This window comes from Crocuta crocuta, unplaced genomic scaffold (assembly GCF_008692635.1).
Source record: "Crocuta crocuta isolate KB4526 unplaced genomic scaffold, BGI_CrCroc_1.0 scaffold339, whole genome shotgun sequence".
NCBI lineage: Eukaryota > Metazoa > Chordata > Mammalia > Carnivora > Hyaenidae > Crocuta > Crocuta crocuta.
This window is the reverse complement of record NW_027530357.1, coordinates 2,233,568-2,245,350: the sequence shown is the minus strand read 5'-3', so window position 1 is coordinate 2,245,350 and position 11,783 is coordinate 2,233,568. Positions and strand designations below refer to the sequence as shown.

Sequence of the window (11,783 nt, the reverse complement as noted above, 5' to 3'; positions counted from 1 at the left end):
CCTCTGGTGGAGAAGAGGAGAGTGTTCCTGTGGGCTTCCCGGGCACACTGGCATTTCCTCCAGCTTCGTGACAGATTTCCACTCTCACCCCCAGCTCTCAGGCAGTTGTCTCACTTCCGGTTCTATCCTCATACACAATAGTTAGGTCTTTCCGCCCATATTACATGAAGTCCTATGAAAGGATGGTTGTCCTTACCTGGACATGTCATGTTGGTGTGTGGAAGGTACTGTATGTGGAGACTGGGTCACTGTGGGGGAAGGGAGAGGTCAGTGAAGTGTGCTGTTCATGCCATGCGACTTCCCTTCCCTGAAGCCTGGAACAAAAATAAATAGCTAATGTTTGCAAACCAAAACTGGGCAAGAGAATCTCTCTCCTCTAATCCTGTCTTCCCTCTTTTGTCTCCTCTTTCTCTGCCTGCCTCTCTCTCTGCCTCTCCGCCCCATCTCCTCTATCCTGCTCTCCCCCAAATTGATCCATCCCTACCCTCTCCCTTCACCCTCTCTCCCACTAACCATCTCACCCCACCTGCCGCTGCCTTCACCATCTGTGTGGTTGGTGGCGCTCTCTTTCGCTGTCAGAGCTCCCGGAGAATTGATGATGACTCCTTAGAAGAACAGATAAGGCAGACCAGTGAGGACTCGAGAGTCCTAAGGGAACTCATGGAGGGAGAGAGGGGTAAACTGAGGCAAAGCCTAGAGGAGCTGCAGCAACTCCACAGTCAGGTGAGCACCCCCATCCTCGGTCCAGCGCAGGGAATGTGCCAGTCCCCTGCCCCCGGGCTCTGTTGGGACCCTCTTGAGTTTCCCTCTCCCACGTCTGAGAAGTGGCTCTGCTCTGACAGATCCTCAGAGGACAGTGGCCTGAAGTTGAGGTGAGCTCAAGAGAAGAAACCAGCCCTTTGGTTTAGCCCAAAGTAAAATTGTGAGGGATAAGAATAGCTGACCCTCCATATCCTCCAGCGACATGCTGCCTTCCAGAGAGCCCAGATTACCTGCTGGATTTTGACAGTTTAAAGTGCCACAGCTCTCAGGACATTCACGGATGTTTTTCCAGCAGCTTCTGAGCAGGGAAGTTTGCAAACCAAGAAGCAATTGATCTTTGAAGGCCTGTTCTCTCTTTGTAATGCCATCACCTCTGCCAGCCTGTTTTCCAGCTTTAGAAGCACTTACTGCTGCTCTTGCTGTTCCTTTCCTGTTTGATCATGACTTTATCTCTTGAGAATCCTGGAGAAGGGCATCTGTATTCCCATCTGAAAAGTTTTAAAGGGCTTAGGAGCAGCCCCACCCAGAAAGGAGCTTCTAAATTCTATCCTAGGAAATAAATAAGGCTCTTCCTTTTGACAGGGTTACATGCAGTGTGCTGTTCCACTTGTGGGGGGCACCAAACAGGTCGTATTTTAAACCCTGCTTCCACCCAGCCTGCCCCCTTCCTCCTTGTCCCCAGCTGGTCGTCTGTTCCTGCTGCAGCAGGTTGCTGAGAGATGGAAGGTAAACCCGGCATTTGCTTCAGTTGGTAGTTCTTAAATTTAAAGGACCCTATAGAAATAAATTCTTTTTGGGGGTCATGCCCATTAGACTTCCTAATATAATTCTCTTTGAAGATATTGGGAGACCCACCCACAGCTATTGCTGTACTCTTCTTTCTGGGAGTGACCAGATAGCGAGGGCAGAAAGATGCTATTGAAAGCTATAGCTTATGTCTGGCCAAGCCCTGAAGAATGGGACTGGAAGCCAAAGATTCTCATGCCTAAAACCGAAGTCCCTCAGGCGGTCGTTTGGCCAGGGAGGAGTTCAGACTTAGAGCAGGTCTTCACACCATAAGAATACAGACAGAATAAAGTGGATCTGAACATTCTTCCAGTTAATAAAAGTTTTGTTTACTTTAAAGTCTATTTAAATTTCTGTGGGGGGTGTTCTGCTTATCAGCTCTGATATTGATTGGCTGGGTTTTTTTTGTTTTGTTGCTTCTCAGAATTACAAAACTAGAAACAGCAGAGGGCATTATTTAGAAACATAAAGCAAGGTGCAGGTTGCTGAGGGTCTGGATGCAACTATTTCAGAACCTGTCTCCTCCACTACTTCATTTATTAAAAGCTCAGCTGATGAGTGGTTTATGCCAGATAGCTCATCAAGCAGGTGGGTGCACTCAGTCCCATGGGGTATAGAATTGGGCCCCTCCAGTGGCTCATCTCTCCCCAGGAGCTTAGTCAAAGCAGCAGATCTCTTAGTTAACTACACCCATCCCCCAAAGCCGTCCCACGGGAGTAACACTGACCTCCCGAGGCAGTGGGTGGGATGCAGGCTGGATTCCAGAATGCCAGTAGAAATGGTAGCTGGCACAGCGGGCACAGCCTTCCTCATGCAGTTAGTGGGGCAGCTACTGAGCACGGACTGTGTGCCTGTGCTGCACTAGACCCTGACAAACACGGAATGACCAGGGTAACGCCCCTGCACCCTTGGCAGGCCCAGTGGGGAGGTAGAGCCCCGACAGGGTAACAACATGAAACCAAAATTTCAGCAGGCGGCTCCTAGACTAGGGTGAGACCTCAGTCAGGGGCTGATCCAGCCTCCCAGCCCACTGCATTCCTACCAGAGTATGCTTTTTCCCCCTGGAGACTGGGCTCCAGAGGTAAAAAGTGTGGGACCTGGAAGACCAAGTGACCTGCCCCTCAGAAGCCTATCCAATTTTTAAGTAAAAGAGAGTCCAGGTTTAATTTAATTCATAATTGTGTTTGAGACAAGAATCTATATCCAGACCTGAGGACTGCCCCACTCCCTTGAGCCACGGAGAGTCCCTTTCCTACCCTCACCCCCACCCCCACAGCTTTTCCGGCTCATGTTTCCCCAGGGCTGACTGGGGTCTGGAGCGGCTGCTGGGAAGCAGAAAGGACCTTCAGAGCAATATAAAACCAGTTATCTGTGGAGCCCTTCTGCCGATCCTCAAGCCAGTAAACCGGGCTGCGGGAGGTGCAGTAAGAAACCATCCCAGTCCTGTGTTTGGCTCCTTCATAGGGCTTGACCGGAGCACCAGCCGGTTACTCCAGAAGGGGCGTGAAAACACAGTGGAGCATGTAGTGGGAACACAAGGCCTTCACTGAGGAAAGCTTGGTGACCCCTCCTCTGTGAACTCTGCCTGTGTTCTCTCTCCTCCATCTTGCTAGCCACTGCCCTGTGTCAGACCTTCACTGTTTCACAGCCTGGCTTTGGTCATATTTCCCCCAGCCCATTTACCTCCACAGGATTTGGATTGATCTTCCTGAAGCACAGCTTGAAATGAAATACCCTTACGTTTTGGATTGACTTCCTATCATCAAGCCTCTAAACCCTCACGGCCACCCGTGGTCTGGCTGCATTCTGGCCATCCAGCCTTTTTTCCTGTTGTTTCCATATCCCCTCCTTTGTTTTGGCAGAATTGGACGTGGGCTATGACGGCATGGCACATACTCCCTGTGCTTCTCCCACGTCTGGGCCTTTTCCCTGGCCCTTTGCCTCTGCCCAGAAGATTCTCCCTGCCACCTGCACATATCAGCCCTCCTCAGCCTTTAGGCCTCACTTCCTCCCTCAAACTGTTTCGGTTCTCTCCCTCCTGGGGCCCCCGGCCCTGTTTTCTCATGGTTTCCTCACTCATAGCTCATCTTCCCAGTCAGTCCTTAGAGCCCTACGAGGACAAGCTTGAGGTCCCACTTCTCTTTGTTTTCTCCTAAAGCAGATAATTATTGAGTGAGAGGGCAAATAAAGCCCTAGATATATGACTTCAAGATGTTTTCTTTGATCCCATTCAATCATGAGGACACCTACCTTCTGTGGGAAAAGTAGATGTAGGGGCGGCCATAAGCTAAGTCAGTGTATAAACAAGCCAGGTCAGTCCTCGTGACGACCATCCGCAAGACGGTCCGCACAGGTGCAGAGAAGAGGAAGGAGTAGAGCTTACCGCCAGGCACCGGGCTTGGTCCCTGATGTCACTGATCTCTTTTGATCCTCACAACAACCCGATGATGGAACTAATTACTTTTATTCCTGCTTTTTATGAACAGTGTGGGCAACTCAAAGAAGGTAAGTCCCTTGTCATTTCTGAGATGATAGCTGATGGTCTCTACCTCGACCAAGTTTTCCAGACCCAAGCAAATCGTTCCTGTGGAGTTTTATCTGGAGCATATTAAATGTTGGCATTTCCTGCCTAGTATGTAGTTTTATCTGCAGCTTACTCAGCTGGCAGAACCTTGTCTGGCTCACAGCCAGTCCAGGGCCATGTTAGGATTTATTTGACATGAGGAGGCCTGGCTCTCTCTCTCTCTCTCTCTCTGCCAGGTACTTCCCGAGTCTTGAGTTTCTGGCCTACCAGGCCACAGAACCTGCTGGCACGTAGGGTGAGGCTGGGTTTCTGCCCAGCTGCCTGTGGACTAGCTGCACCTATGGCCTCTGCACGTGCCCCAGCCTGTTCTTCCCTAGGGCTTCTAGCCCTGCTCTCCACAAGTGTCCCACCACGAAAGCCCGGAGCACCTGGGCCTGATGTTCCTCATCAGGCACCTAGAGTACAAAATTAATTGCCCATAGCAACAGTAGATTGTCCTGCACGCCTTTTCACTGTCAAGTCTCCTCTGATTTCCTCCTGAGTGGCTGATTACCTCTTCCCCGGTAGCTGGCAAATCTTCTTAGTCTGGGAGTCCAGAGCATCTCCAGGGAAGCTTGATCTTCAGCCTTGCTCCTTGGCCCTTTGCTCAATTTCAGTCTGTTGGAAGATGATTAGGCTTGGAACTTGGGTGGGGAGTGCACTGTAAGGTGGCATCTGTCCCCTTGTAGGAGCACTAGACCTGTATGGATGGATCCTCGCTTTAAAAAATGTCCAAGTACGTGTACTATTTAACAAGAGGGCAAGGCCAGTCATCCTGACTCCAGTCTGAGCTTATTGACTGGGAATAAGGGGCTCGCCCTTCCATTCACTCAACAAATATTTACTGAAAGTCCGACCAAGCAGGGTGTCTGGTTTCAGACAACGAAACTCACTCAATTTATGCAGAGAGAGAGAAAGAGAGACTGTATTAGAATTAAATCTGATAGCTTACAGACTTGACGGGAAGGCTGGAGAACTAAGCTCCAAAACAGGAAGGAGCCATGGGAAGTGGGGCCACAGAAACAATCTGCTGTCCACGTAATAATTTCTCCCTGGCCCCTGGCTTTGCTGATCCCTCAAGGACTGCAGTCCCAGCTGGGGGGTGTGACTGGCAAGTCGAGGTCATGCACATATCCATGCCTGTGTACCTAGGGAAGGATGGTCTCTTCTCTTTTGGCTTCCTTATTGGGGGACATCCCCTGCCCAAGACCCCTGCAACCAGGAATGTCCCCCATATAGGAAAATATTTGGAATGATTAGCCAAAAACATGACAACTGTCCACTGCACAGCAGTTTGGGATCGAACATTGAGCACAGGCTCTGAGATGCACAGATGAGCCATGCTTCCTGCTACTGCAGAGCTCTGGTGGGTAACCTGTGCTCACTGAGCGAGCCACTGGGAAGGGCACGGTACCACCAAAACATGACTCCCACTGAATAGGCTATGGGGCCATTCACTGAGGCATAGACCACAGAAAAGGTAGCAGGTTTAAAGTGAAAGATGATGACACCACATAGGTGTCTAAATTCCATGTGGCTTTGACCTCTGAAGTTGAATGACCAGGCTGCATGCAGCAAGTGCTGTCACAGAAATGGGAGCCAGGCCCTGGGCTTTGGGTCCAGCCAGGACCCTGTGGATAGCAGTGTTCCATGGTGAGTGCAAGATGCCTGGACACAAAACTTGACTCCCTACCCCCAAACATGTGTTTCCAAGCCCTGCTGCATGTGTGGTGTTCAGGAGTTCTCTGGGAGCGCCTTGCGATGGAAGTGGCGGTAGTGTGCTGCATACAAAAGGGATCTGGCTCCATGGCTGCAGTCCAGCCCCGAATTTCATCCCCCGCCCCTCCGGCCACTGGCAAGTGGGCTCCAGCCTAGCTCGTGGCATCCTTTCTCCAGAAGAGATGGGCCTCCCTCAGAGCCAGGGGCCGTGGAAGCTACGAGCCCGCACCACAAAGAGGCTCTGCACCTGCCTGGGGCTTCTTGTTCTCTTCTCTTTGCGGGAAGCAGCCGGGCCAGCAGCAGTGATGTCACCACATCCATCCCTTTGGTCTCCTGGTAGGTGACACTGCTGAGTGTGGAGATGACTGCACTGAAGGAAGAGAGAGACCGACTCAGAGTGACATCTGAGGACAAGGAACCAAAGGAGCAGCTTCAGAAGGCCATCAGGGACCGGGACGAGGCCATTGCAAAGTGAGTCGGCGTGTGTGTTTAATTTTACTTGAATCACAAGCAACAGGAGTTTATGCTCAGTTTTCAAAGTTAAATCATACAGAAGAATACAAAAATGAGAGTGTTTCCCTGCTGCCCACCCTCACCCCCAGCGTCTTTCTGCTCCCCAGACACACACTACTGTTGGAAGCTGGGTGTGTGTGTTTTCCTGTCTGTGTGCAGGTGTATAACGATACAGCGATTTGGGCTTTTTTAAGTATCCATGGGCTTGATGCTCTCCATGGCTGTGGTTTTTTTCCACTTAGATCTTAGTTTTCCATTTCATTATATATATATATTTACCTCAACTTCTTTATTTTAAGGTGTCTTACTGTTACTTTTTATTATGGACATTTTCAAGCATACACAAAAGTAGAAGCAAGTTAGGTGAATCTCTAACTTCCTGCCTTTTGGTTTCAACCCTAATCAGCAGATGGCCAGTACTGTTTCCTCTATATCCCCACCCACTTTGTCCACCCCCCTGCTGGACTGTATGAAGGCACATCACAAGATAGCTTAACATCTCATCCATAAACACTTCAGTGTAGATCTCCACCAGAAAAAGACTTTCTGGGGCCCCAGGGTGGCTCAGTCAGTTGAGTGTCTGACTCTGGATTTAGGTTTAGGTCATGATCTCACAGTGTGAGATTGAGCCCTGCATCAGTCTCCACAGTGGGCATGGGGCCTAATTGGGATTCTCTCCTTTTCCCTCTGCCCCTTCCCTGCCTGTGTGCTCGCTCTCGCTCTTGCGCTCTCTCTCTTGCGCATGCGCTCGCTCTCTCTCAAAAAGAAAAGACTTTCTGTAAAACACAGCCACAGTACAGTTGTCACACTTAAAAAAAAAAATGTTATCATTTTTCTCCTAGGGCTTTTCTACATTCCGAGTTCGATGCATCCTCAGAGGGCATTTCCAGTAAACTGGTCATATTTTAATCCTGTTTTGGGTTTTCTTTAGCAGGGAAGGAATGTATTCTCTTACATTCAAAAGATTTGGAAGTGCATAGGCAAAAGAACACATTTGCATATTCCCCATCCCCCTTTAAATGATTTATCATCATGCATTCAGTCTACCCATGTCAGAGTGTAGAGAGATAAAAGATACTAAAACTATATCTACTTGCGGGGCCCTTTGCCATACATTTTGCCCTCTGTGTCACTTTACTGTTTACAAAACACCTTTGTCCTTTAACCCTCCCAGCCACAGCATGAAGTAGACATTTTTAATCCCAGTTTTTACAGATGAGGAAACTGAGACACTGTCCCCAAGACCACAGCCAGTGGTGATCCCTGGCCTCCTGACTCCTGTCCCCACACTCTGGCCCCTTACCACCCAGGCTATTTGTCAGGAAGCTAAAAGGAGTTCATTTGAAACAAATGTAAGTAGATACTGTATGCCTTTTTAAAAAAAAGAAGGTAATTTCTGACTTTAAAATTGTCATTTCCTCACACCTTCCCCCTTTCACACACATTTGTTCCCTCCCTTCTGTTCTCTTTAATAATTTCATCAGCTCCATTACTTAGTTTTACCTTGGGACCCCCTTTCTATCTGGCCAGGACCTTATGTCAGGCCGCTCGACAACTTCCAGTCCATTTAGGAAGTATACAAGGCTCCCAGACAAACCTGTGCATCTTTGCCAGTATATTCCTGCTGAATACTTAATTCACTAGCGAGTATTTGAATAGCAGTGTAATAATTAGGAGTGGGAGCATACTTTTACGAATAACAAAGGGTGAAATTGTGTCATACAATTAGGGAATAAAATGGTAAAATTAAGGTGCTAATTGTGGAAGCCTCTATTGGGAATAAAAGGCAGAATGAGGTTAGAAATAGAGAATGGCTGGTCACCTTCTCTCAGCTGGACAAGCAGAAGAGAGCTGAACATCAAGCCCTGACCCTTTTCTGCCATGAGCATGGGAGGTGGGAGACACAACCCGAGAAAGTCCTAGGGCGCGGGAGAGAAGGCGGAACCCGAGTGGTCCAGTCCCCCCCCTTCCCTCAGTAAGTGGAACCCAGCTCTAACATCTGGATGACTGAGGAGGCCAGAAGTCTCCACAAAACCTTGAAATGTGTGCCTTCACCTTCTGTCAAAGGAGGCCCAGGGAATCTCCTGGCATCTGACCAAGCTGATTTGCAGATTATCCTCACTGGGTGGGGAGAACTCTGCAGTGAGGCCCCTGTCCTCCATGGGCCCTAAATCTATGGCTGGCCCTTAGGGAAGGTGTTAGATCACTCCTGTAGGATAGCTCTTTTTCTATCCCTTGGAAATTAAACTCAATATAAAGAATTGCAACAACAGACCTAAAGGAATCATTCAAATGTGGGGGGGAGCACACTTTGTATAGTACCTTAAGAGTTTTACAAGCTGTTTTCATGTAGATCATCTTTGATTCTCCATCTTGACCACTTTAGAATCATTTGAGGAACACCGCGGGTGCCAGGGCCCTCTCCAGAATATTTCAGTCTGAATCTCCTAGCTTGGGGCTACTTGTTAAAAGTATCCCCGAACTCCCACCCCGTGATTCTAGTGTGTAGTCAGGAGTGAGAACCCCCAAGAAAAGGAACTTCCTGTTTTCACTGGGCTACAGAAACCTTAAGGTGTTCTTTATCCCACAGAGTAGATGGGTTTCAGAAAAGTTAAGTAACAATTCTCTTTGCAGGTAAAAGGCCCTCGCTAACAACAAAAATCTAGGGCTAGCAGCCTGTCTCACAAAAAACAAAAAGGAGTCGGTTACTAGTCGTTTCGTTTAAATCAGGAATTCTTCTAGCCGTTTTTCAGACATTCCTTTTTAAAATTCTGATGAACATGTTAATCAGCCGCCTCTGCGGCTTAGCTCTCCTGGTCTGGGGTTTCTCATGAAGGATAAGCACCAAGATTCTCTAGTGAGCACACGTCCTCTAGAGTGCAGTGCGAGGCTGGAATACAGAGATCAGCAAGACTGCTCTTGTTTCGGGGGTTTTCTGGAAGGAAGTTTCCCCCGCCCCGTGCGCCCCTCCGCCAGGAGGCCTTGGTCCGCACATTCTGGGATCTCTAGGCTTCTTGTGGCGCCACCTGCCGGCAGACGCCCAGGCGCTCGTGAGGCTGCAGCTGTATCCGGCGCCGGAGGAGGGGTTAGCTCTGACGTCCCGGACTGTGGGGGCGGTTGGCCGGGCGTCCATGGCAACCGATGCCACGCGAGGACTTCCGCTGTTCGCCGCCAGCCAATGGCAGCAGTCGTGACAGGGCAGCCTGAGGCGTCTGAGCCGCCGGCCCTCATTGGACAGCCTCCCCTGGCCCCTCAGCCGCAGTGCGGCGGGCGGACCGCGGTCTTGCGAGCCGACTGAACCGGCTTCCCTGGGAAAGAAGGGCGGGGCGCCGTTCTACAGCCATGAGATGTAAGGAGAGGTGACCCGGTCGGTGGACTTGTGTCCGGAGGGGAGGTGGCGGCCACGGTGGCGGCCCCGAGTGCTTTACCTTACCTGCCCCGCCCCCCAGCCACTTCGCTTGGTGCAGCCCCCGTTCTGAGAACCCGAGCTGGGCGGCCGCTCTAGTCGGGTCCTCCAGCCGTCCTTGGGACGTGCACCTTGGTCGCTGGCCCTGTGCATGGAGGCATTTTTTGCATTGACGTTTGGAATGCAAGATAGCAGTTAATGATGGAGGCTAAATAATGTCCATTTTGGCAGGTGGGCGACCCGTGCCTCCTTGGCAGAAGCTGTTCAGTTAGTGTCTCATACTTTTTAGTCCCATTCCCCTACCCCTGAAAAAAATTCAGTTTTGTTTTGCATCGAACAACTATGACTTAGGAATGTTGGGAAAGGCAAACACAGTAATATGTGAAACATATTAAAATATTAAAATACAAAAAGCAAAAGTATGTGGGATCCCATCAACGATCATCATCCAGAGATGGCCGAGTAGACATTTCTGCGGATGACCTTTAACTACACACAGGCAGTTTTCTCTCACAAAGCTAGTCCCCTGCCAGACCTTGTCCTGCGCGGGTCTGCACTCGGCCCATACATCGTATTTTCGCAGTTTGAATATTCACCATCATGGTGGTTCCTGGCGACTCTGTTCCATCATATAATTTACCACCAGTCCACGAATTGGTGGCGACTATGATTAGCTAGGTGGCATCTTTAGGACAGATCCCTTGGGGGGGGGCGGGCATTGCTAGTGAAAAGGAGGGGCCAAGAGGTCAAGGTCCTTCCGTCTCATGGGGACCAGCCTCCTTAGTACTGTGAGAGGCCTTGGACCTCCGGGCCAGTCCTCTGTATCAGAGCCGCTCTCCATCTGTGAGGTGGGGGGACAGGGGTCCCTTCACCCACAGGTTTTTAAAAACAGTCGACAAAAGGGCTGTGAACCTGTGCTGTGGACTTTCCAGCTCTCGGCAGGTGACGTCCTGGTGACTGTCATGACTCCTAGTTGTTGCGAGTTTAGGGTCGGAGCCTGTCTCCTGGTCCTGTGGACCCAGGGGCCCGCGCTCACCCGGCCTGTCCGTGTTCAGGAAGAATGCTGTGGAGCTGGAACTCGCCAAGTGCAAGATGGACATGATGTCTCTGAACAGCCAGTTGCTGGACGCCATTCAGCAGAAACTGAGCCTCTCCCAGCAGCTTGAGGCGTGGCAGGTAAAGAGCCGGGAGACCCGGGGTGAGGNGGGGGTGTCTTTGAACCCAAGCAGCGCCTGAGGAGGGTTTGTTACTAGAGGGTCCTGTGCGCGTGGGTGAGTCCCCAGGGAGGAACACCTGAGGACGCTTCCAGAGCGGAGGGACAGGAGCTTCCTTCAGCTGGTCGTCCTGGTTTTGTTTAAATGAGCTGGAAAGAAACAGCTGTTAACACAGAAGGCCCAGGAAGCCCTATATGGTGGAACAGGACTTCGCAGCTGGATGTTGTTCGGCAGCTGCTGCCCTTCCCTTTCTCAACGGCCAGCTGCCCTTTGCCAGAGAACACAGTCCTGGGAAGATGAGTCCTTGTGTGTCTCCAGGGCCACCGGGTTCTGAGTCCCGTCCTGCTCCGCCCCCGCCCCAGCACGGCTCCCCTCTGGGCCCGCACTGTGCTTGCTGTTTGTTAATGAGGTTTGGGTGGTAGATTTCAGGATATGGGTGTAGCCATTCGTGCCTCTCCCCCAAGAAACCCTAACCAGACCGATGAAGACCCCCTGCTGGAGGACGGGTTGGCGGTGACGATTCCTCCGAGGGCCCTGCCGGGCCGGCTGTGGGAGCACGGCAACCCCGTCTCCCCAGAGAGGTGCCCCCGGCCCCTCAGCCTCTCGCCCACGAGCAGCTGGCCGTCCCCTGGCTTACCGCCCCTGTTCTTCTCTCTTCTCTCCCGGCTACAGTTTGCTTCCTCAGGGCTTTTTACTATCTGGCTCCTTTGGTTTCTGATCTAGTGGCCTTTCTCAGTTCCCGTATCAACAGCTTTAGTTGTACACCCCTCCTGCCTTTGAGGTGAGATCGAGCCCCCATCCCACACACCCCAGCCCCGCT

General features: G+C 50.9%; 1 protein-coding gene across 1 annotated transcript in view; it reads left to right on the top strand.

The window, feature by feature from the left end:
- Positions 1 to 11,783, top strand: part of BICDL1 (BICD family like cargo adaptor 1) — a 138,877-nt gene that overhangs the window by 124,730 nt on the left and 2,364 nt on the right. The window contains exons 10-12 of the mRNA XM_077766048.1: positions 580 to 723; positions 6,171 to 6,301; positions 10,805 to 10,925. Coding sequence (XP_077622174.1) covers positions 580 to 723; positions 6,171 to 6,301; positions 10,805 to 10,925 — 396 coding nt within the window. The remainder of the gene's footprint in view (positions 1 to 579; positions 724 to 6,170; positions 6,302 to 10,804; positions 10,926 to 11,783) is intronic.